The sequence below is a fragment of the Tauraco erythrolophus genome, chromosome 6, assembly GCF_009769465.1.
Source record: "Tauraco erythrolophus isolate bTauEry1 chromosome 6, bTauEry1.pri, whole genome shotgun sequence".
Lineage (NCBI taxonomy): Eukaryota > Metazoa > Chordata > Aves > Musophagiformes > Musophagidae > Tauraco > Tauraco erythrolophus.
Window position 1 is genome coordinate 32,255,261 of NC_141470.1, and position 27,252 is coordinate 32,282,512.

At 39.6% G+C, this 27,252-nt stretch overlaps 1 protein-coding gene across 1 annotated transcript; it reads right to left on the reverse strand.

The window, feature by feature from the left end:
* On the reverse strand, positions 1–27,252 carry PSEN1 (presenilin 1). Its single transcript, XM_086613319.1, has 12 exons — positions 27,217–27,252; positions 24,282–24,425; positions 22,408–22,446; positions 19,288–19,544; positions 17,869–18,010; positions 12,075–12,145; positions 10,106–10,326; positions 7,637–7,735; positions 6,316–6,402; positions 5,292–5,465; positions 2,024–2,142; positions 1–1,723 (listed from the first exon to the last, which is right to left on the reverse strand). The coding sequence occupies exons 2-12, from the start codon at positions 24,363–24,365 to the stop codon at positions 1,568–1,570; spliced, it is 1,449 nt and encodes a 482-aa protein (XP_086469445.1). The 5' UTR covers positions 24,366–24,425; positions 27,217–27,252; the 3' UTR covers positions 1–1,567.

The following is a 27,252-nucleotide window of genomic DNA, read 5'->3' on the forward strand; positions in this document are numbered from 1 at the left end:
TTGTTCTACTTGACAAGGACTCCAGTATCAAGACGCAAGGAAAATGGAATGCCCGTCAATGGTATCCACTCCCTATGCCTCCCCTCAGAAAGACTTGTAAGAGTCTACAGCAAAAACAACTTCATCACACACAAGTCTCACTTCCAAGCAAATATTTATGAATGAGCTCTTTCAAATGAAGAAAACAGAATTTACCGGTTTTAAGGTTAGAATCGATTATTTTTCTTGTAAGAAGTTCAAGATCTCGTATCTTCTTTTCAGTGATTTTGCGTTGTCTTTCATTTCTCCAGTCTTCTGCTCCTTACAGGAGAGGTAATTGAAGTGAAGAGGGCCACAAATTTTGCTCCTTGGTAACATTAAGTAATGTCTCACCTAACTTAAGTATCTTCACCAATAAAGATACTGCATGAAAAAAAATATTCCTGGCCAGCCTGATGTATTAGACGGCCAAGTGACCAATACTTCAGGTCAACAGAACTGTAAACCACATTTTTGAAGAGAAAAATTTCAGTGATGCATTAACATGCTACTAGACGTAGACTAACACTTTGGCCTCTAGATCTGGCAAGTAATCTCCATCGGGGATTGTTGCAAATGTCTACTTATTTAATAGGAACTTCAATAAAAGAAACATATCAACAATGCAGTCTGTGCTGTTAGTGACTGTTCTCAAAACACAGGGTTTGAAACCATGTTCTAGCAACATGATTTGCAAGAGCACGAAGAGTAAGTCCTGAAATTGCTTTTTAATGTAGTTTATTCACCTTTTAGAATCTAAGATCCAAATGAGGACCTTATGATCCACTAATGCCAAATAATTCAGTCCAAGTCTAAGTAGCTACATACACTGGAGCAGGTGTACAGAAGGTGTGCTCCATGCTTGAGGATATAAAGTATTAAAACTGAGAAGAGGTTCTAGTTCCAGTGTGGGGGGAAAAAAAAAAGCTTTTAAATTTACTAAACCAAGCACACTCAGGCACAGAGGCTATGAAGTGGTGGAGCATTCAGAGTGACGGTACTTTCTCCCTTTGTCGAATTGCTACAGTCCTTTCTCATTACATAAAGCAGAGTCAGGAGTCTGCTGTCAAAAAGTCACTGTTGAAGAAGTCTGAATTAGGTTCTCCCTCTTTTCAAGCGGTTACAGGGACAAGTTCCATGTGATTTGTTAGCTTCCTCTGTTAACATCAAGGAAGTCCTGAGCACCCTTAATGCTGTGAAAACAATCAACCTGTGGTAAGAGATCACATTGCTGGTGGAAGCATTAGCAATTTCACACAGGTGGTCCTTACCAGAGATATGTATATCAGATTACCTCTGATATAATAGCACCTGGTTTAGACCGGCCACCAGGAAGAAGCCACTTTCACACAGGAAAATTCGTATGGCGCCCAGTGCAGCAGTTGTCTCAGGAGAAAGAACAACCACCAAACTACCGGAGGAATTTGTAATGCTTCAGGCTTGGAATCTTCAGTATTAAACTTCAGTCTCGCTTGAGAACTTAGGGAAAAACATTTTTCCTCCTCCCAGATTTGCTACAAATATCCACAGAATACCAGCATCAAGTGTGCTAGATATAAAACTGATGGAATGCTAGCTGGTCCATAAATGGTTGCACCAAGTTGTCTGTAGCAAAGTAAAAAACTAGCCCAAAGGTTATGGAGATTGGAAGCGCTGGTAAGGCCTTCTTAAAGATGGCAAGAAGCAGGAGTGTAAGGCACAGACCCTGAGGGGAAGAAAACAAACACACACACACACACATAGGGAGAAATTAGGGAACTCTGACAAGCAAAGGATTATATATAAAAACACTAACCCCACAGAAATACATGATATAGTTAATGCGTTCCTAAACTAAAGGCCTAAGTGATGGATGTACAGCCAACGAAAATCACAGCTGAAGCCCTCATCAGTTTTCAGTCAGGCCACCAAATAAACAAATTTCAAAGAAAAAATACAGCAGTTATGACATTGTCCCCAAAGAACAATAGATACTATCCCTATTATCATATTACATTATACTCACAATTAATATGGCTACAAAACATGCCAAAGTTGTATTCCAGTCCCCGCTTGCTGTTGCAGAGGCTTTGCCAACAAGCACACTGTAGAAAATGAAGTCTCCTAAACCTAGCTTTACTCCTCCTGCAAAAGTGAATATATGGCAGCATTAAATACCAGACAGTCTACTAATATTACATACCAGCAACTGTCAGAGAATAATACAGATTTACATTAAGTATCAATAAGACTTGTTAATAAGAACATTTTATCTTCAAAACTAGTACCACTCCTCAATCAAGGGATAAACTCTTGCAAAACAAGATGGCTTAGGAGCATTACACCACTCAAGTAATTCATCCTCTAATTAGAATTTTTCTGTATTCCTAGTCTCCTGAATATGCAAATGCAGTATATACAAACTCAGATATTTGTCATTATATCTGTTGGGGGGCATGTGCACTTTTGGTTGTCATGTCATATTCAACAGAATATTGAAGTACTATTCCTTTAAGCTGGCCGAGGGAGGGGGAAAACAAATAAGTCACTTGCAGATGATGTTTTATTTGCCAGTTGGAAACCTATACCCAGCAAAATATTCCACTGCCCTCCCAGTCTGCCTTCAGAATTCTTACTAAGGTAGTTCTAAAAAGCACTTGCGTGTAATTACAGAACGTATCACAAAAGCAAAAAAATTGACATATTTAGTCCAAGATGTGAGGTTTAGGAAAAATGTCATGCATTAACGTCTTATTCTTTTAAATAGTTAATTACCATCTTAGCAACAACTCTGGGAGCATAACACTCAATTATTTTTGCAAACAAAATAACAAAGATTTCCTGAATGCCAGTTCACTTTCTGAGCTTTTAGTCCAAGATATTAAGTCAGAGGCCAACATCAGGTCACCAGCTGTTTTCATTTGGGCTATCATTTACTTTGTCACCTGATAACAGACCAGCCCAAAACTCACTTTAGAGTTCTAAGAGGAACTCACAGCATCAAAACAGAGGTGTATGCCTTGTTGATCTTTGATGGGGGGGAAGAGAGATAAAAGAAAAAAGAAAAAAAAGGCAACCCTAACTCTCTTCAGCAGGCCTCCAATATGTGGTTTAGAACAGCGCATTCACGAGAAACTCTTAAGCACTAAAACACTCTTTAACTGCTGAAACAAAACTTGCTTGCTTGCTTTCAGTGTGACAGAACAGTAAGTGAAGTCAACTGTTAGATAACTCTTTCCACACAAGCAAACTCTCCAAATTTCTAATCATCTGCTCCAAATTTCTGGCAAGCTAATGCTGGCTGACTAGTCTGACTGGGTAACTGCACACAGAATCATAGAATCATCGAATGGTTTGGGTTGGAAGGGACCTCAAAGATCATCTAGTTCCAACCCCCCTGCCATGGGCAGGGAAATCCTCCACTACACCAGGCTGCCCAAAGCCTCATCCAACCTGGCCTTGAATACCTCCAGGGATGGGGCATCCACAACTTCTCTGGGCAACCTGTTCCAGTACCTCACCACCCTCAATGTAAAGAATTTCTTTCTTATATCTAACCTAAATCTGCCCTCTTTCAGTTTAAATCCATTGCCCCTTGTCCTATCACTACACACCCTTGACAAAAGTCCCTCTCCAGCTTTCCTGTAGGCCCCCTTTAGGTACTGGAAAGCTGCGATAAGATCACCCCGGAGCCTTCTCTTCTTCAGGCTGAACAGCCCCAACTCTCTCAGCCTGTCTTCATAGCAGAGGTGCTCCAGCCCTCTGATCATCTTCGTGGCCCTCCTCTGGACTCGTTCCAGTAGCTCCATGTCCTTCTTGTGTTGGAGACTCCAGAGCAGAACACAGTATTCCAGGTGGGGTCTCACGAGAGCAGCGCAGAGGGGCAGAATCACTTCCCTCAACCTGCTGGCCACGCTCCTTTTGATACAGCCCAGGATACGGTTGGCTTTCTGGGCTGCCAGCGCACATTGCTGGCTCATGTTGAGCTTCTCATCCACCAGCACTCCCAAGTCCTTTTCCTCAGGGCTGCTCTCAATCCATTCTCCGCCCAGCCTGTACTTGTGCATGGGATTGCCCCGACCCACATGCAGGACCTTGCACTTGGCCTTGTATTATTACTATTATTACATCTATTATTACTATTCGCTGCAGGTATACACAAAAGAGAAAATTATTCATCTGGCCAGACGAGAGTTTTAGTTAACCAGCTAATTAACTAAAATAGCCCAACTTCTAAAATTTTTTTCATCCTATTTTTCTGAGCTCTAGAAATTAAAATGGATTTGCAACACTCTGAATTTGGAATTATGGAGACAAAGTAAATTCTGAAATTGTTCTTAAAGTAGGAGTCTATTTTTAAATAGAGGAGCATCTAAGAATCAGAGAAAGCAGTTGCACCTGCTAAATAGGGCAGCATCACATGAGGAGAGCTGTTTATTAGACAGGCAGACCGTAATTTATTTAGAACTTTGCCAATCTAATACCAGCTTAAACTCCAACTGGAAATCACGAGTCTGTTAAAACAGATATCTGAGTATTGATGTCATGTGCTTTCCAAAGATACTGTACCTCAGCAAGATGCTGGAGAAAAATAAGCAAGCCCATGGTGTTCTGCACTCATTTCAGCCTCCAATTAGGTTTTAAACATTGCTTTGTGCAGTGGATTACAGCAGTTTAATCTTGAGGCAAAAAAAGTTAATGACTGCACTTAAAAGGCCTAAAATCTAGAAGAGGTGATACACAGAACACTGTGAAAGACAGAAGCTAATGCAACTGACTGTTTAATGGTCTGAAAGCAGCTTGTGCTATTAAAGCTTTGAGTCTGTTTATCAAACTGAAGATCGGCTTGGCCAATATTACTCACTCCTGCTCCAAAACCAAAAGCTACCAAAAAGCAACTCCATCTATTTCTATGAGGCACGTCAGTATTGATGATGAGCAAGCGCAGCTCTTCAGCTTGCTATTCATAGAATCATAGAATCGTCTGGTTGGAAGAGACCTTCAAGATCATCGAGTCCAACTATTCCCCCTGCACTGTCAGGGTCCCTAAACCCTATTGCTCAACACCAAATCTACACGGTTTTAAACACCTCCAGGGATGGGGACTCCACCACCTCCCTGGGCAGCCTGTTCCAATACTTCACAACCCTCTCTGTAAAGAAATTCTTCCTGATATCTATATCTGATATCTATTAGCTCACAGCATAGTATATCTGAGCAGCCATGATGAGTAAGGCTAAGACTAACCAATTCCAGATTTACTAAGTCTTTCAGACACAGTACTCCATACTCACGTTCTTCGGGGTCTTCACTGGTTTGAGAGTTACTGGGTAGGGCCTGAACAGCAGCGCGTGACTCAGGCGTTGATTCAATGGGTCCTATTCTATTGTCCCTTTGTTGCTGCCATTCCTGACTAAAGCCACCATCATCTGCTTCAGCATCTTCATTCTGAGTCTGGTTTGCCGGAGCTCAAAGGAAGAAAGGCATTTAAGATCTACTTCAAAAACGTGCCTTCTAGAACATGACAATCTCTCCACATCTAAGATCATAGACAAATGAGTTAAAAAGAGCTATTCCATAATATTTAGCAACATCTAACATTGGCACACACCAATACAAGACATTCTCCCTTAAGATTTTAATACTTCTTTAAACAACTGGGAGTCAATGTGCACTCTGCAGTCATAGCACCGACCTGCTGAACTCAAGTTCTAGTATTCAGGAGTACTTCAATGTAACAGAATGGAAGTTTTGTGGTGACCTAATTTAAAAATCACAGTTTAAGGAATATCTAATCATCTAATCTAATCTAATCTTTAATTAGCTTCTTTAGTCACTATCGACAGCTTAATTATCCAGTAAAATAGAAAACTTTACTGAAAGTTACATATATATACACACCCCTTCAAGCATGTTAATTTCAGAAACTCTGCTCTGCTTTAATAATATACGTAAACAAACAAACCCAATGTTTTTAAACACTAGCTGCATAGCGAAGAGAGCTAGACACCTTTCTGTTTAATACAAATATAAATGAGTTAGCATTATACTATATTATGCCAATTTGACAAGCAATTGAGCTGTCAATAGTTGTCTATTGAGAGTCATTTCACCACCAGCATCCTGGATCTCACAAAAATGAACGCACAACAAGGGAGCAATTTTTGAAGTCTTGACAGATTCATCATTCCTAATAAGGTCTTCATGCTTTCACTCTTCTACAGTAACCAGGACACTTGAAAAGCTAAAAAACAAGTCTCCATAAGCATGTATTTCAATAAAATGACAACTATAGAGGCTTGTCAAAGAAAAACTCACCTTTTTTATCACAAGTGGAGTTCTTGGAAGGTTTCCGTTGGGCTTCTGGATCTTTCTCAGCCATGTTCACTAGCCATATCATTGTTGCTATGAAAAAAAACAAAACAGCAACATAGCTAATCCCATCCTTAGATGTATGCAATTCTGAGATAGTGTTGGCATCAATCCTTTTTTTTTTTTGGATACAACTATCTTTTGCAACAGGCAATTTTACTCTCATTAAAGCAGTAATATCTGGAACACAGCCAGTACCAGCTACAACATGTATTTACAGAATCTGGTGAATAAAAGTTTTACTCATGCTAGATGTGGAAAAAAATTTCAACAGCTGTTGCCAGAGAAATTACTTCTATATATAAGGCCCACTCTGAAAATCTGAATCAACTATTTCTTTGCTTTTTTCCATTAATCAGTTATCTGCAGTAAAAAGGTCTACTAAGACTGGTACAATTCAGAGGCAGTATCTGCATCAAAGTTAATTGTTCTCTGTCCCCACTATCACAAAGAATTCTTCAACCTGGAGGTAACGAAATGTTGTCACACTTAAACAGTGTATTTTAATTCAAGTTTGTGGTTTCTCAGTATTAACCTTTCCTCCCACAAAACAGAACAACAGGCAGCTATGAGTAGTAGCAGTAAAACACAGCAAGAGTGACAGATAAAGAAACCTCTCCTCTTTCTCCTCTGTAATCTTGTGGCTGAAGTAGCCAGTCAGTCTACAACACACTTCCTGCTTTACAGGCATAATGATTTATGATTAACCTGTTTCACTGTTTATCCATATGATTATGACTAGCAACACAGAACTTCAGAAACAGTGGAATTATGTACTAATCGATACACAGGTCACAATAGCAATTTGCATTCAGTAGGTTATTTTTCACAACTGCAGGGAGAAAACATATCACAAAAAGATAAACCCTGAAGAAAATAGCTCTGTAAACAAAGTCTTCCTGGCAATTTCTCCCTTTCCTTCCAGCAGAATACCGGTTATTTAAGCACTGAAAATTGGTAAATATTTTCTAAAACAAGTACTGCCAATAGGCTTGATTCGCAGCCTAAGGACATATACTACTTTGGCCAAAACAAGGTGTGTTACCATTTTCCTGTTCGTATTTTGTAACAAAACATGCTGGTTTTTATCTAGAAAAATCTTAGCCAGATCATGTTCTACATTTTTGAGTCAACACGGAAAGGAATACTGAGGTCCAAGTAAACAGATTAAGAATTCCAGCTGACAAGCATCACATTAAACCAGAGAAAAATGAGAATAATCACTTCAGCTGAGCAGGTGACTGTAAGTATTAATAAATATACTTACAGGAGTAAATAAGTGCTGGGAAGAGCGTTTCATTTCTCTCTTGAGCTGTTTCAACTAGCATACGAAGAGGACCTTTAGGACATAGGACAGCAACCAAATCTGGAAGGAAAAGCAAACAGATCTTACATCACTGCAGATATATTTTAAAAAGGTTTTTCTATAACACTTGCAAAGACTGGTAGTACGATAAAATGCTAGCCTGAACACAGACTTCCAAGAGAGCCATTGGCTACAAGTCAGTATCCTACTGGAATACTTTTTAATATACTCAGTTATACAGTCTATCTTACGTATTACTGTAATATGTATACAAATTAAAAAAAAAAAAAAAGTGATGTTCCTCACTTAAGATATTATGCAACTGCAATGTATCTGTGTCTGTATGTTGATTTGCAAGTTGAAGGCAACTAATTCACAAAAGCTACTATTCAACTAACATCTTGGAAATACTCAAGCTGGCTTTCTATTATCAAAACTTTTGTTAACCCAAGTTTAATACTAAAGCAAATTTTAAAACAACAGGTAAGTGAGGCTTACATAACTTCTACAAGACAGGTAGGGCTGCCGATTTATTCACACTTAAAGAGGGAAAAAAAGTGAATGCGCATGTGAAGAGAAAAAAAACAGGTTTATTAAGCATTGTGAAAAATGCTGTGTTTGCATAGATTTGAGAGGTGTTCAAAGAATATTCAGCATAAAAAAATAAAAGGTGTTCGTTGCTTCCTTCAATTCCTGTTCATGGGACAGTATATAAAACTGGGTGAACCAGTAAAAATTAACTGAAAAGCAATCGTTTACAAAATAGGATGACTGTACAAGTTACTCACACAGCTCAGAGCATAGCATTAAGAAAAACTGATCTATCAAATGCACCATTTGTTTTCTCACCTGAATGTTGACTGTTTGTTAATGAAATCTGTAACTCCACAAACAACCTCAGCTACTTTTCCCTTGTCTTGCATATTTGGACAGAATTCCAGCTGACAAGCATCACATTAAACCAGAGAAAAATGTGGGTTTTTTTGTATGTAATATGTAACATTTACATATTAACCTTGCTACTATCTTTTGCAGTCTTCCACTTACTATATGTCTTTAGATTAATTTGAAACAAAATCTGACACTGAAAGGGGCAGCTTCCTTGCCAGGAGCTGTATGCTGCACAGAGCAGCCCTCTGCACCTGAGCTAACTGCCCTAGCACCATTGCTGGTTTCACTCAAGTAAAGAATTCTTAGCATGGGGTCACAGGCTTTGAAACTTACCTCTCTTTTACTCAAAACAACCAAGTTACAGCCTTGGAATATGATCTGAACGGTAATTTTCTTTTGTAATCACTGAACGAAGGCTGAATGCTTGGAATACTGAGATTTGTTCCAGGCATACGAAGAGAGGAAGTGGGGAGGAAGGATGGGAAGGTTTTCTTAAGATCCAAGAGCATACACACGAGGGACATTCTTCCTTCCTCTGAAGGAAGGGGACACCTAAGGAGTACACTGACCTACCAGAGCTAATCATATCTTATTAACCTCTGCACTTCTACAACTGGATGGATTCTCAGTCTTTATCATTATCAGTGACTTTCAGAGTACACATTCATCACACTTACGTGCTTCCAAAAAAATTCAAGTTATGAGCACATCTTTACGGATACTCTTAGCTGTAATGGTTTAATTATATCTAAGTAATTGGATTTTAGTCCTGCCTGGGAACTAAATCAGTATACGAAATTTAAAGTGATCTTACCAAAGGGGTCCAGTGCCCTCTAAAGCTTTATGAAAAAACTACATCTAAGTATCTCTCAGTCATCATTCTGAAAAAGTTCAATATGCGATAATGCAAATTCATTTTCTTTTTATTTAAAAAAATCAAGGACACAGATCTCACACCCATATCCCTCTACATGTAAAATGACTTTGAACAATGAAACTGCCTTTAATCCTTCCTCACTTCCTTCTTATTATATTATTAGGCTTGGATCAGAGTGCTGTTTCTATGTCCACAAATTTGGGCAATCTGTAGATTGGACAGATCTATACCTGTATGGGACTGCACTCAAACAACAAGCTCCTAAATTCTAAACATACAATAGTTTTCAAAGATTCCTGAGGAAAACGAGAAATCGAAAGTTCTCCACCTTCATAGAAGAGATCAAAATTGCAACATAGGTCTCTCTTCTCCTCCTCTCTTGAATTACTTCAATTCTCCTCCCAAAATAATCTAGAAAGTCCAGAAAACGTGAAGGAAGACAGCATCATACAGTCACACAAAGCCTTTAGCTGCAGGGGACTGATCTCGGTTTAGATCACAATCTTATTTCTGAAGCCTGTAATCACCTCACTCAGTACTTTGGGTAATATCCTCCTATTTATTTTTTTTAAGGTCTAGACAGACAAACGGAAAACGACAAGTTAGGGAACAGAAGAAATTTCCACCATGATATCTGTACTATGCCTCGCACCAGACCTTACCATATACTGAAATGACAGCCAGGATAAGCCACGCAGTCCATTCAGGAAGGTACTTAATGAACACCAAGGCCATGAGAGCGCTTATCATAATGAGATATGCCTGCTGGAGCCGAAGTGGACCCTTCCAATGAATACAAATCATTCCCACAACACCGAAGTTCCAGATCATGAGTGCCACCGTAATGTAGTCCATGGCAACGTTATATGTCTTAAAAACCTCACTAAAAAAAAAAAACCACAAAACAACAAAGGAAAGGAATATGGATTGCATTTGCTTAAAACAAGGGAAACAAGTTACAGACGCAAGCTTCAGAATATTTTTTTTTTTAATTTCATATTTAATGTAGTGGCACAAATGTAAAATTCTATCTCCAATTAGTACTTAACTATTATGCACAAAGGGAATTACTTTGAGTGTTTGCTTCACACCAACCCTTTCATCTTTCTGAAAATTTTCATTAATATTCTATTTCCTTCTCAATCAAAGCAGAAATTGACAGGAAAGGACATTACCAGTCATTTTGATTGTGCTCATGATTTCTAAAAGTCAAAAGAGTAAGAACTTGTAAGGCTATAATGGATCTTTAAAGTCATGCAAACAGATCTCTTTCTACTCACTTACTGCCTGTGGAATGGAAACACTTCGCTAACTTCTAAGAAAGATATACATGGTTATTCTATTTTGTTCTTCGCCACAAACACTAAAGTAAAAAGCTCTTTCTAGATGAACCATCCCACTCCATCACACCAAACACTATAAACTAATTAAGACCCTGAAAAACTAATACACCAAAATAGACAAACATGTTGTCACCAAGTCGCGGGTGATTTCCACTAACCCAGGGAAGAAACAGTTGCAAAGGCTGTTTGCAGATTCTGCTGCTAGGAACTCATCAAGCCACTAAGAACCTTATAATTTGCATGATACTTTCCTCCAGGAAATTTGTCTTCCCAAGTTGTTAGCGGGCCTTTGAGATGTACAGTGTTAACAGGATGCCACTTACTGCCACCACATATAACTGGTCTACAAACTCCCTCCGCACTCACTGGACCTCTGCAAAAGGAAGCCAGCACTGCTGTGAGGCAGAAGGGACAGGTGAAGGAAAGGAGAGTGTCAGGAAAACCTTCAGTCCCTCTGTTCACACGTGCTCATGGAGAAATGTCAGCTCCAACCCAAACCCAAAGGAAGTGAGCCAGGCAACTTCTTTCCGCCCAGCCTGCACTGCACTTGTGCAGCACACATTGCCTTGTATTTCACAAGTCGTTACCAAGGTTAAAGAAAATACAGTCAAAAAAAGGCATCACAGATCACTTTTGGCAAAAATTAGTGACTGAAGAAACATCATTTTCTCTCCTTAGAGAACAAATTAAATAAGCTTCTTCAAAGAAAAGCGTATCTGTCATCAGGTGGTACAAAAATACACAAACTGTAATAATTTCATGGCATATCTCCATTTACAAACCCTGGTCAGGTTGCTCATTTTAGAGAATACTGAGTATTATGTACAACTTTTCCTGATGTCTGGATAAAGGCATGCTTCTGAATTTGAAAAGAAAAACGCTGAATATATTTTGGTGAGAGCAGATTCTTTCCAGCCAATCCCATGCAAACAGCCTTGGCATATACAGCCCAACACCAAAGCCATGGTGTAAACAACTGCCCTTGAGTGATATGGCTATGAAATACTAAGTTATCAGAAGATATACTAACAGAATAAGCTATCCTGTGGAAGACTGCTTACTCTGGTGATACATGTGTGTTGCACAGATCCTGTACAATATCAGATGCACTATAAACCCATAAATATCTCTTTTATGTGTAATCTAAGAATCTATATAAACCCCAAAATTTTATTCCAATAGCTTACTCTCTGTCGTTCTTGTTTAAGATTCAAGGGCTAGTTCTAAAATAAATACATACACAAAGAAAGTGATACATGAAAAATAGCATATTAACGCTTTAGTTCACTTACCCAGGTAGATGAATGAGAAAAAGAAAAGCAGCAAAAGAGAAGAAATTATAAGCCAGCCATGGATCACCTGGGAAAAAGAGATATCAATAGAGATTTTTTTTAGATTTGGTATTTTAAAGTCAATATCTACTTTAAAAATGCTTTTAAGGTTATTTTCCCCTTTGATTAAAGCAAGAAAATTATATTCAGATCTCTCTTTGGTTGTTGCTAAATTCATATTAAGTCTATACACATTATTGTATTCTAATTTACACTTACAAATTTTAAGTGCTGTGTGGTCTTTCAGTAGAGGTTCTATACAATGAAATTTACAGGGTTTATTTTTTTAGGCCATTTTGGTAACAGTGGCATTGTAACATAGCAGAAGTATCCAGCATTAACACAGATGGAAAACATGATTCATTTTTCTGCAGTGAAACAGCTTGCTCTGATTCCAAATCATTCTCAGAATACAGTTATAAAATTAAATGATGGAACATAGAAAAACCTTCAGTGCTCAGCTGCAGGAATTCAGAATTAGCATGTCGTCGATGAATGACTAAGGATTTCTATATTCTTTATCAATCATCTATATATATAATCCCTAATTTTGATATGACAGCAGATACACATGGCCAACAATTTAACAAAAAACAGTTCAGGGTTTTACTTAGCTGTGACATGCACAGATTTAAACTTGGAAGTGACAGGCCCTCAGACTTTGCACTGATGAAAGTGCATACCATTCTTGTGTATTACTGTGCGAAATTAAAAATCAAGATCGAAGAGCCCTGTAACTTTGGTAATATCTGAAATGAGAATGAAACATACATTTGCCAAATTCCCAGCACAGAATCTTATATATAAAACCAGACCCAACATTGCAAGTAGATAACCAGTCAGAAGCAATAATCTAGCAATTCAAGACGCATAAGAAATTCTGCTTCAAATAGACACGCTCTGTGGAAAATTAACTGGTTAAATTAGCTATATATGTACACCAGATCAAAATATTCAGAAACTGTTTAGAATGTGCGTTACCTATTACTCTTCTTCTGAAAGATGGGCAGTAGAATGCATCTTACATTACAGTTCTTAAAATATTTTGCAAAAGTGAGTTTAAAATTCAAGCCTATACGCACACAGACTAAAAGAATCTGAGGCAACCAGGACCTTCCAGCAAATTAAGAATCTAGTTAGTACAGTTAGTAATTGAGTACATTTAGTCTAATACTAAATTTTCATAAGCATTTTTAAAATTCTTAGTGATTTTTGAAACATTCATTCTCCTCCACACTGTCCCTCTTCCAAAACAGGTTCAAATTTAACCTTCAACATAATAAAACCTGTCATTTAACCTGCTCATCTAATAGATTTGCTTTTCGTATTAGCTAGCATATTCTCAAAAAGACTTACGAATTTCCTACACGTAATAAGCATGGTACCTGTAAAGATGCTGCAGGAAAACTGTCAAAGTATCTGTCTCGGTTCATCAAACTGTCACCACTCATAGCAAAAGGGGGGAAAAAACATACTAAAGATAAAAACTGATGGGTACCTGAAACAGAATCCAACTTTCAAATAACTTGTAAAGCTACCTATATATCTAAGCAGTGACCTAACAAGAGTTATTTTATTTCTCTGAAAAACTAGTTGAAACCATTTTAAGAAATAGCAAAGCAAGCTGTGTCATGTCTTTCAATAATAACACGACTTTCATCTGTAGTTCTTACCTGTGTTCTCAGGCAAAAACACAAGGAGACCTATATGGATAAACAAAGAGCTCCTGGCTAAAATCAAATACAACAGAGGAATACACAAAGCATGGAAGCCGGGACTGGTAACCTGGGATGATTACAAGGAAGTTGCTCGTGTACTCAGAGACCAGGTTAGAAAAGCTAAGGCCCTGACAGCCGAATCTGGCCAGCGATATTAGAAATAACAGAAAAGGATTTTATAGGTATGTGAGAGAAAAAAGAAAAACAAGAGAGAATGTGGGGCCTCTCCGGAAGGATACAGGTGACCTGGTTACTGAGGACGTGGAGAAGGCTGAAATATTCAACAACTTTTTTGCCTCAGTCTTCACTGGCAACCACTCGAACCACACCACCCAAATCACAGAGGATGTTGGCTGGGTCTGGGAGAGTGAAGAACCACCCAGGATAGGAGCAGATCAGGTGCGGGAACATCTAAAGAACCTGAAGGTGCACAAGTCCATGGGACCTGATGAGAGGCATCCACGGGTCCTGAAGGAACTGGTGGCTGAAGTTGCTAGGCCACTAGTCATCATATTTGAAAGGTCCTGGCAGTCTGGTGAGGTTCCTACAGACTGGAAAAGGGCGAACATAACCCCCATCTTTAAAAAAGGGACCAAGGACAACCCGGGAAACTACAGACCAGTCAGCCTTACCTCTGTGCCAGGTAAAATCATGGAACAGATTCTCCTGGTAGCTGTACTAAGGCATATAAAAAATAACCAAGTGGTTGGTGATTGCCAACATGGCTTCACTAGGGGCAAGTCGTGCCTGACTAATTTAGTGGCCTTCTACGACAAAGCTACAGCGCTGGTTGACGTGGGTAAAGCAACGGATGTCACTTTCCTGGACTTGTGCAAGGCGTTTGGCACTGTCCCACACGACATCCTTGTCTCTAAAACGGAGAGACACGGATTTGACAGATGGACCACTCGGTGGATAAAGAACTGGCTGGATGGTCACACTCAAAGAGTTGTGGTCAACAGCGCAATGTCTACATGGAGACCAGTGTCAAGCGGTGTCCCTCAGGGGTCTGCTCTGGGTCCAGTGCTGTTCAACATCTTTGTCAGCGACATGGATGACAGCACTGAGTGTACCCTCGGTAAGTTTGCCGATGACAACAAGTTGTGTGGTGCCATGGACTCACTTGAGGGAAGAGATGCCATCCAGAGGGACCTTGATAGGCTTGAGAAATGGGCCAGTGCTAACTGCATGAGCTTCAACAAGTCAAAATGCAAGGTCCTTCACCTGGGTCGGGCCAATCCTAGGCACAAATACAAACTGGGCACAGAGTGGGTGGAGAGTAGCCCTGAAGAGAGGGATTTGGGGGTGTTTATAGAGGAGAAGCTCAACATGAGCCAGCAGTGCGCTCATGCGGCCCACAAGGCCAACCGCATCCTGGGATGTATCAAGAGAAGCATGGTCAGCAGGTCGAGAGAGGTGATTCTCCCCCTCTACTCTGCTCTTGTGAGACGCCACCTCGAATACTGTGTCCAGTTCTGGTGTCGCCACCATAAGAGAGACATAGATTTGTTGGAGCATGTTCAGAGGAGGGCCACAAAGATGATCCAGGGGCTGGAGCACCTCTGCTATGAGGACAGGTTGCGGGAGCTGGGATTGTTCAGCCTTGAAAAGAGAAGACTTCGGGGGGACCTAATAGCTGCCTTCCAATACCTGAAGGGAACTTACAGGAAGGCTGAGGAGGGACTTTTTACAAGAGTGTCCACTGATAGGACAAGGGGAAATGGGTTTAAGTTGAAGGAGAACAGATTTAGATTAGATCTTAGGAAGAAATTCTTCAGTACGAGGGTGGTAAGACTTTGGAATGAATTGCCCAGAGAAGTTGTGGATGCCCCCTCTCTGGAGGTGTTCAAGGCCAGGTTGGACAGAGCCTTGAGTAGCCTGGCCTAGTTGAGAGGCGTCCCTGCCCATGACAGGGAGCTTGGATTAGATGATCTCTAAGGTCCCTTCCAGCCTATGCCATTCTATGATTCTATGATTCTTCTGTTTGTAATACAAGCTCTTAAAATTTCTTACCACTTAAGAAAATAATGTGAATACTAATTTTTCATTCTAGTAAAGAGTAAAATGCTAACAATGTCAAACACCTAGGCCATGGTCCAGCAAATGTTTACACACACTTTGCATAAGTACTGTCAACAGTACCGAAGGAGGTAGTTTCAAGAGTTGACATAAGTTGGCATTTTACACACAGATGTTTGTTTCATTCTCAATATGCATTTAATTTGTTATAGCATTTTCCAGATCACTGGCCTCTTTTCATACAAGTGATTTTTCTGAAGTATTTCTTGAAAGTTTTGGCCAGTGTTCTCCTAGCAGTGTAGCATGACAGGTTTGTTGCCTTCTAATTAAAGAATTTTCATTCTTCATTTGACAACAGCTTCAACACTAATTGATTGCCGGTACAGAGTTGGTCTTGCCTGCTACAACTTTAATAAAAACTAAGGATTGCAGAATGCAGTGAAATCAAAATGAGCTACAGCAGCCAGATTCTGATTAGGCAGAATAAAACACTGAAGAATGCAGAGAATAATAAAATACGTTAAAAAGAAAAGCTAGTCAAATAGAACCACCTTCGAAGATGCTGTTCTGGTCAGATTTAGGAGCTAGAACCAGGACCATGCTTGACTTATCGCATACATGAGAAACACAGGAAACTAACAGTAAATAGGATTTTCTTTCTTCAAAGGAGTTTTCAGATAAAAATCTTGTGAAGATAAGCAAATTATCACTACCAGATGGAGGCCTAACATTCTTTCATTATAAGTTCCATTCCCCATAATCTATACTACATTCTACATGTAGAACTGCATGTAAACTAGAATTCAATGGACAGGGCAGCATTCTGGTACAGCAGCATAAAAATACTGTCAGCCATTCTAAAAATAAGTTAATTATTTATTTTAATTAGTATAAAATATAACCACAGGAAATTTATGTTGTCTAACCATTCTAATTTTTTAGTACAACGATTATTTTTGTAAGGAGAACACGCAGTGCTTTGTAAGGTCAAGAGGCATGTCAGAAATGTGAAAAACTTAGTAAAAACTAGTTGATGCCTTCAGCAACTGAGGAGACTCGACTGGCTGTCAAGGAACCTAGCTGAAGTACATCAGTTATTTGACTTCATTGGAATGAACAGAATTGACAGTTTAAAACCAAAACTTTATCAGTTCAGATTTAACATCACACTGTGACAAAAGAGAGTGTTTAAAAAACACTATTCCAAGCTGTATGCAGATTCAGGCAGAAACCCCTTCCCTAGTCACTCCACAGATACTTTGTAAAGGGGTTTCACCCACAGCCTTGAAGACCAAAAACATTTTCCCCTCTTGAAAACAAAATAAAGTGGAGCAAAGCTTTGTGCCAGTGCATGGATCCCACAGCCAGGTCTACAACTATGGAACAGATTTAAGGTTCCAGCTGCACACTAGGAAGTTTTACTAGGCCAAGTCTTGCCAAATGGGTCATTAAGACCAAAAGACAACCAGGAATTTTCAAGAACAACTCCTCTCAGGCAGGTGATATTGCAATTATTTATGCTAATCCTGGACTTGCCTTGATTACATCATTATATAACTGAAGTCTTTCACAGAAGAGGCTTAGAGTCTCTGTGTTTGCTATAAGGATGTTACCTGGCAGGTAGAGCCATGCACACATTACAGCACAATACTGGGGGCAGGGTGGAGAAAGGGAAGCCCTTGAAAAGCCCCTGAAGTCCTGAATAGCTTTCAAATTGTAGGACCAATTCTTGACCACAGGAAGATTTCAGCACATGGTACATTTCACAGGTATAGGAAGCAATGTCACCCTAATTCTAACAGACAAAATAGCCAACAGCGTTAGGACTGGGTCTCTGCCTCCATGCCGTGTCAAAGGAACAGAAGCCACAAAATTAAAACAGTGAACTGAATGGCCAATCCTGTTACTTTTGCTCACTCACCATTGATAACCTTTCATTTTGTTCCATTCTTGATAATCTGTACTAACAAATACAACTAGCATGATTACTCAAGTCAATTATATTTATACTCACCTTGTAGCACCTGTATTTGTAAAGCACAACCAGGAGTATGGTCATGACAATGATAACACTGATCATGATAGCGGCGTTGAGAATTGAATTCAGGGCTCTCTGTCCTACTGTCTCTGTCTCTTCTGTGAAAGGAGTGTAGATGCTACAACAACAAAAAGTCAACTGAAATGCCACTGAATGCACAGATGTTTCCAATATGTGAAGCCAACATCAAATGAAATTGCAGTTATTTTTCAATTCAGAGCTATAAAAGCAACAGCTGTTTTCTGCTTAGGCAAAATCTGAAAGGCCACATAGTATCATATTAGGCAAACTTTAATTAAAAAAAAAAATTTTCCTTAGAACACTTGCCTTTCCTACATTCTTAGGTTACTACTATTTTCTACTTTGTAAAACAAACAAAAAACAGAACTCCACATTGTTTGATACAATTACTCACATGCTATGAATCATTAGACTATTATTGCAGCTAGACCTTTATAAGCACACCATCTAGTGGATTTACAACAAAAGGTTCCTCAGTAATTTCAACAAAACAATGTATGGGCTCAACCCTCTTTTTCTTAAAGAAATACAACAACTTGGAGAAAAAAACACTTCATTATGGGGAAAGGGAGGGAGGCGGAGAGAAAACACCATAAATAAAATCTCCAGAAAAATAATTCTTTGATCCACAGCTTTGATAGTGAAAAAGAACTCTGTGTTTTATTGAAACACTTTATGACATGCTTATATTATACAAACATTTCAAAGCCAAACATACTGTGGATCATTTTGTCTAAATGTTTCTATAGTGGAACATTTAGATCAATCTGCTGCAGGTTCTGACAGGCTCAGTGTTCTTACTTTGTCTCTTTTCTCTCAAATCAGCTTTCAATGACATTGAAAATAATATTTTGGGAAAAAAAATTATATACAGGAAACCTGCCAGGAAAGTTTCTGTAACTGCAACAGAAGTGAACATCATAAAGCTATCTTCCTCTTTCATTTGAATTTCTTTATCAAACAGCATAGGCAAACCAGAACTTGGCATATATGTTACTGCATTTAAATGTGTAGTTTTTTCCCTTTTCCAAAATCTTTGTATTCTAGCAGAGTACAAACGAAATGGCTCTGGCTCAGGATTGAGTTTATTTCATAAATACCAGAGGGCATGATGAAGTATTAAAATGAAGACTAGGATTTGAATCAAGCAGTAACAACCAAGACACTATCCCAACTGGTCACCAGACAGACAACAACTGCCAACAGTACCATGAATATAGAGTCTGGTTTCTGGAAGGAATAAAACAAAACTATGCTAGTGGAGGGTGAAAGAGAAGCAAGAGGGAGTTCGCTGCTTGAATTAGACTCCTGAAATTAAAGAAAATTATCTAAGTGAGTCCATTGAAAAGACAGGGGAAAAAAATTGATACATACAGCTGTCCATCCTTGCGTGTATAAAAGCTGACAGACTTGATGGTTGCAACAACGACCACCATGCAAAGCGTGACAGGTACAAATAACATAATCACATGTTTTGCCCCGTATTTCAGTGTCAGCTCCTCATCTTCTTCTTCGTCTTGTTCCACCACTTGCTGAATGTTGTTTTGTGGCTGCCCGTTGGTCTCAGACTCGGGATTGTCATTTCTTCTGCGATCACTATTATCATGGCGACGTCGTTCGCTGTTGTCATTCTGCAGTACATAAAAAAAAGTTTCCTCAGCAACTATCCACAATCATATTCTTGTGCACTAAGCTAAAGGTGATCTTGAGAGGGAAACATGTAAGGTAATATTTACGGTCAAGAATGTTTGCCACACCAAGGACTTAAACAGTAGTAATTAATTGCATCACATAGTTAACAAAAGAATGGGAGCACAGGGTTATGTTAGAAGCATTTACACTAAAAACAGCAACAGCTGAAAGTAGGGCTGGTTGCATCTAACAGCCCTACGTAACCTTTCCTTTAAAGAGAATTAAAAAAGCTAAATAAAGACAGCCAGCTTTTTCCCTTGGTCCAAACTACAGTTGATACAGGGGTGCACAACAGTAGATTACTCATAGCTTGATAAGAATTATCCATATCTGTTCCTAGAAATAATGCCAAACAGACACTTATGAGTCTCACTCCGTGAAAGTCCCAGGAAAACTTATACTTTCCTTACTGTGTTACTCCACTGCAGTACACTAACTAGAATATATATTAAAATGAAGTTTCACGAGGTATGGTGTTCCCACATTCTTAGCAAGAAGAACGACACAGAAATGGTAATCAAACTCAGGTAACTCTCAGTCTTTACACCAACACTTAGTCCCAAAGTTCTACCGTGATGCACTAAGCGTGCAAATTCTTTCCTTCCTTTCCCGAGGATACTACTGCTACATCCTTTTATTGACATTGAAGAAATTCCACCGCCCTTGTCAACAAACACGAAAGAGCCTCCTAGCCTTCCCGATGCTGCCACATGAAACATCAAGGATATAATTCAAACACAAGGACAGAGGTAAACTTTCAATGGAATTAAGATTAACCACAAGCAAAACCACAAACTGGAAACACCACCTACAAGTAAATGATCAGGCCTGCACTCCTCCTGCTGCAACAAACCTTTTTCCCCCTCTCCAAGAAGCCACGTCAGCAGGAGGCATTCAGCCTTTTATATGTTGTGTGCACGTACAGAGAACACAACAGGAGAGTGAGCTACGTTTCACCTGTTCTGGACTACAAAGAAAGAAAACCATTTTATGTTTACTAGCCACTCTAAACAAGCTTTAAAATGCAACAGTTTATACAGACTACTCTTTCTTTTTACTGTATTACCATGTCCAAAGTCAATGCTGTACTGCTCCCATTCTCTCTGCTCAAGACATTTAACGTAAGAGATGTAACACAAAGATTTTTTTATTCCTTAAAACGAAACTAATTTCTTCAAATTACTTAATTTACAAATGGTTCAGTTTGAGCAAGTGCACTAAAGCAGCTTTAGATTAAAACACACAATAAACTGAAGGAAGATACCTTCTGCAATACCTTTAAAAAAACATTCCGTTTTAGTAAAATTGCTCTAGATATAAGATGGGGCATTGAAAATAACCTAATGAATTTCTGCTTAAGCAGTCTTATGCAGGTAGTTTTTTCCTTAAACATGCAATGTCAAAGTCTCATTACCTGTTCTTAATAGCATTTCCAAACATAACTACTGACTTGTATCTGCAGTTTTTTGATAGATCAATAGTAATTTTGGAGATTCTTTATAGAGAATTTTCCCAGCCTCACCCTCAGAAAAGATAAGATGTAAAGTACATACTCAGGAACTCATAGTGGTGTTTTCAAAAGCACTTAAGTGATTAAGAGTGCAAGTCCCTGGACTTTGAACTGCAAACAGTGACACTGCTAAAACCTTGGTTGAAGCTTTACAATTTCCCCAACTCATGAAAAATTTGCTTTTACAAAACATTACAAAGTAACAATACACACCAAATGCTTTTTGTCAATAGGTTGACTCCTTTTTTGTGATATCCTCAGAATCAAGCTCAGCAGGGTTTCAAGTACTGTCCTCTAAGAATCTCTCTTTTATTTTTCAAAAAGGAAACTCAATATGAGGGGAGAAAAAAAATAAACTAAAATTGTCTTAAGCAATTAAAACTAGCAGACAACCAGATTTTTAGATTTAAGGTTTTAACCTTGATTTGTATTTAGTATCATTAACTTAAAGTACATCCTGAAAATGATTTTGAGTTTGATATTACTTCTTAGTAAACGAAAGATTCATTATAAATCACTTGGCATCTTGCGTAAAGTCCTCATGTATAATTATCAGGAATATGGGAGAATGCAAATAAAGACATCATGTCTAATTGTTCCAAAATGCTGGCTGTAATTGAACATCTTTCTGTACAGATTATAGCTCAAATGTAACATTTTTCACCTTAACAGTAAAAATACTCCATTTCTCTCAGTCTACAAGACGACAACAACAAGCTTACCCATCTAAATAAACTGCCTAAGATGATCGTAAGTAACACTAGACTGGAGATGATCAGAGACTTGGAACACTTCTCAAGTAAAATAGACCTAGTATTTAGGTTTCTGCACTCTTGCAGAATATGTTGCTTTTTCTCTGCTGTAACAGCAGTCCTGCATGAGGGAGCACTACCCCTATTTTAGGAAGAGAAATGTAAAAAGTAAAATAAAAATCTACATGTTTGCAAAGTGAACACAAAAACAGCCAAAGGAAAAGCTTGATTAACTAGCACAACACTACAAAAAAACCCTGTAAAATCAAACATAAAGAGAAAAATTGAAGAAATTGGACCGGTATGTGCCATTTTATTCCCTCCACCAGTCAGGAACAAAGATACAACCACAAAATACCTTTACATATTAAAAACATAGTGCGTGAAAGCCAGAATAGCATCAAAATAGTTACAAGAGTTGCTCTCTCATTCGCTGTTAAAACTAGTGAAAAAGTTGTCCTTTCAGGCTACTAAAGTGTAGCTAAACGTGACACGCGTGTGCCCCACTGCTTAAAAGAACAAAGTACGCTCATATCCTACCTGATCAGTATTAAACAGAGCAGAGGCCAGGGACTCTTGCTGAAGTGGAAGCAAAGGAACAGACTCTTCACTTTCCTCAGACATAGTTAAAAGTGAAAATTCTGAAGCTAAAAAGTCAGTAACACCTGTTGTAATACCGTAAGCAAACGTAAGTTATGAACTACGCGCTTTCAGGTGAATTAAACAGTATCAAAAGCAAACGATAGTTGTTTATTTTTCCTATCAGGAAAATAGTTAATACCAAACCCAGAGCAATGCCCCCGAACCAAGAGATAAAAAACTAGCATATGTGATAAAAATTTTTTATTTCCTAACTTCAGATTTATACATCAGCAGACCTCCTTGCCTGACTGCGGGCACAGACTTCGTTAGTTCTCACATACACCACTTACGTCTAAAGCGACAGACACTGAAGACCGAGCTGAACACTTGCTGTGTGACTGGAAGAAGAGAAGCAAATCACAGTACTCGGTGATTTCACATGCTGACTGTTAGCCACAGAAGCTAGATATACTTCAGCAGGAAAGGATTTTTGTACTTGTGTACAAAAACAAAGCGGATGTGTGTAGCAGAGAAATACCATTACAATTAAGCATTGAAACTATACCTAGAGTTACACTTAAACATGGAAAGAAAAAGCACAAGTAGTAGTTATTCACCAGTACAGTCTGTCAGAGAGAATCAAATAGAACCATCCGTCCCCTATTGCTGGGAAGGAGCATCGCCAAGTTATCTGTAAGGATAGTAAGCCCACAGTTTATTGCTGAGCTCTGCCTTTTTAATTTGGCACAAATGTTCAATAAAGGTTAATCTCTCACTCATCCAAGATGAAAAGAAACTTTTTTCATTCTCTCTGAAGTAAAAGCACAAAGGATGCAGCAGGAAAGTTTCCACTTTTCTATTTTTATTAACAGTTTCTGTAATCAGTAAGGTCTTAAGTCAGACCAACTTCTTAATTTAAAAATATATTTTCAAATATTTTATATTTTTACTGAAACAGCAGGATGCTGATCTGAGATAAAGTCAAGGATTTTTCAAAATTCTACTTAAACAGCTAGATTGCTTAGAAGACTTAGAGCAGGGATCAATATATTCTCTTGAATCACTGCCATAAACATGGCTACAAATGGCCCAGCCTCACAAGAGCATTTCTGCGTCACAAACAAACCTGATATTCAAGAGCTATAGCAGGAACAAAGAACAGGGCATGACAAAACCAAGAGCCTGAGGACCACACCCAAGTAGATCATCTAAACTTGGTTTTACCAAAACACATGCAGTACACGAGTACAGTTTTAGCAACAATTACGCATTTAGGTCTTTCAAAACAATCATATAAAACTTTATGGTTTGAGTTCTCCCTCCCTCTCAAGAACTCCGAGAGCACCTTGACAATTATTCACGAGTAAGACATGACAAGTGCTGCTCTTCCTGCACAGAAGTGGTTCTCTACCAATAGCAACAACAAACCCCAGGCTTCAGGCTCTGCCTAGACTCAAGTTAACCCTGTGACTAAGGAACGTGTGAATCAAGCAAACCACGGCCAGGTTAGATCAAAAGAGCTCACTAAATCCCCTAAAGGTCAATGTTTGACATGGGAGCCTCCCACCGAATGTTCTTATTTTCCTTGAGGGCTTGGTCACTCCAAGACTACTTTAAATCGAAGCAAGTCTTAACTGTATATAAAAATGAGTTTAGAACATCAGATATTTTACAGAGTATTTCTTTTGGCACTGCTTATCACCACAGCAGTCCAGACAGAGAAAACTACTCCCAACAAACAGATTTCTAGAGTTCTGAACTATATTTTTATCCATATTCATTATTCATCCTGATTTAACTGCTATCAAGTAATAAAATTGTTTGCTACGTACGGTGTTGCTCAGGTGGTTATCAGGGAAGTTTTCTGTCAGCTGCCCATGCTGAAATTGGGGTAAATGTGCAGACAGTTCTGTCATTGGGGCCGTCCTCTGGAAACCACTTATTTCTACACAAAATGGATCTTTCTTCTTGAGACGCTGAAAGGAAAAATATGTGTAAAAAGCCTTTGTTCTTATATGACCAAGTTCTCCACTCCCTCCCTACCCTGATTTTTAAAGTTGACACAAACCAAAGATAAATTATTTTTTATCTACACCATGATACCGAACTGTATCATATCTTTACTAAGAGCTCATAATAGGGATTTTCCAGCATAAAAATAAGAGCATCTACACGTTATCAGATGAGTTCATCAGCCACGGAAGTAAGCCAGTAACAAACTAACCATCCGAAACAGTTCTCCATTCCTTCTTGTGCAATAAATGAGAAGCACTGCACACCTTCTCAGAGTACAGCTTGTGTGTTTTTATCTCAGCAGAGGACAAGTGCTCCAAGTTGTTGGGGTTTGGATTGCTGATAAGCTCACGGGGAATCTTCAAGCAGGATGACTGAGTTATACTTGATTATTTAAAATCTGGATATATCTTTAATATTGTAATGCCCTAGAACTACACAAAACAGTATTTCGGCTGAGCTTCAAGAACTAATGTACATTCATTTCCTCTAGTGATAGGTTTTATGTATCAGCTAAATATACATAAACATGCCACATGCTTGTAACAGCTTATACATGCTTCCCTAAAAAAGTCACATGTTAATGTTTTCCTATGCAAACACGAATAAATGATGTACTCCGTAACAAAGGAAGATAAAGCAATATAGGGGAAAGAGGAAGAAGGGTGACACAACTATGTAAGTTTCAGAAAAAAAAACATAATTTTAAGAAACAATGAGTAGGCCTAGATAAATCACTGGCTTAGTTACACAAAACACAGGTAATTGAATGAACCACTGCCTCAAGGATGGGGTGTCAGGTCTCATTTTCATCCCAAGTGGCATCTCTAGCACTTGTCAGTTCTCTTTAGATTTTACTCACTAAAATGGAAGCAAGCCAATCCAGGAAAAGAAAACAACATTATTTTTCTGCTGTTTTAGTACAATCAATTAAGGCATGGAGGGATCTTGAAAAAAAAGTACAAATGAGGACATCACAAAGCAAGGCCTCTCACTTTTGGCAGCAGCAAGCCAGAAGTCCTGGAAGACGGCAACTTACTTAAAGAAGAAGTTAAGACTGTTTTCATACCTACTGAGAGGCAGAAGCTGTTTCTCTACTTATAAATAAATATATATATATATCTTACAAGACTAGTGCATAGTGCTTACTAACTTCAGCAGGGATGCAGCTTACACTAAAGAGCTATTAAGAGGCAACGCCAATTAAACAAGTCTAGTGGGAGCACGCAAACTGCTTGGAAAAAGAAAGACAACGTAGTATTCACCAGAATGGCTCTCTTCCACATTTGTAATTAAAAACAAAGCACATCTAATTCAAAATATAATTAAATGTAAGATTAGATGAAAATAAATAGGCATTACATTGCATTTACTTTTAAAGTTTTTGCTATAATTTGGTTGGGCTACAGAATACAAACACTGTTGTTTTAAGGCTGCTGTTGGTAAATGTTCTCAGTGATAGGGCCATCACAGAGAAAAACGTTGAGTATTTTTATCCAAACGTGGAGTATCAGAATGAGATTTTCTCATAGCAGCATATCACAATTCTAATTATATTAAAGGAGGAAAAAAAAAAAAACACCAAAACACCAGTCCACAAAATCCTATTTAAAGACTGGTAAAGAAAACCACCACAAACTCACCAAACAAAAAAACAGCTACTGAGAAGCAGATAGAAACTGAGGACATGGAGGAGTAACTGAGAGAAGAGTTGCATCAAAGCTTGAATGACCGTGTCCAACAGGCCTCAAAGCTCACGGTTTGTCAAAACAATCCCTTTTGAAAACTCAAGGAATCAGAAAATGGATTCAGGATATCTTTCCAAACAACTTTATTTTCTATTTTTAAATAAATGAACGCTCCCAAGTTTGAAACTTAACTAGAATGAATGAAATCTAGAAATGAACCATGCCTAAACAGACACAAATTGAATTTTTACTTGTTTAACTTGAAAAGGGACTCACCAAAACATTTTCTCTAACGAAGCTGTTAATATTAAAATAGCCTGTCTAAAGTAGTTCTTCCTTGCTTCCTTTGGCTTTCTTTACTGAGAACAACAGGCGTTACAACTGTAATTTTCACGCGTCCGCGTTCAGCAGAGGTAAAGTACACGCAGGCTTCGCTACGTTTGCTCAACTCCGGAGAGAAAGGACAGCGAGCCTCCATCAGCCGCGGCCAACGCGGCGCGGCCTGGGTCAGCCGTACTTTATCGCTCGAATCGGCAACCGGCCGCGGCCGCTGCCTTCCCGGGGGCGACACCGAACGCCCCGCGCGGGAGCCGCCTCGCCACAGCCAGGGTCCCCACTCGCCCTCGGCCGCAGGCGAATCACCACGGGGTCCCCGGCGAGGCGCCTGTCTCCGCCGCCGGCTCGCAGAAAGGCTTCCAGGGCGGGGAGGCCCCTCGAGGCGGTGAGGCTGGGAGCAAGAGCCGGGGGGCCCGACCCCGCGGCCTCATCGGCTCCCCGGAGCCGGCGCAGCCCCACCGGCCGCAGCCCAGCTCGTGTCCGCCCCGCCCCTCCCGGCCGGGGCAGCGGGCAGGGGCCCCGCCCCGCCTCGGCCGGCCCGCGGGCGGGTGGCGCAGGGCTCGCACAAGCACCAGACGCGGCCGCTCTCAAAGCTGCCGGTCCGGCCGGCTCCTGGCGGCCCCGCCGCTGCCCGGCCCGGCCCGGCTCGGCGGGCGACGCCCCGAGTTCGGCGGCGGCAGCCGGCCCAGGGCGGCCCCGGCCCCCCACGCGCGGCCGCTGACAGACCGACCTGCCCGGCGCCCCTCCGGCGCGCTCCGCCACCGGC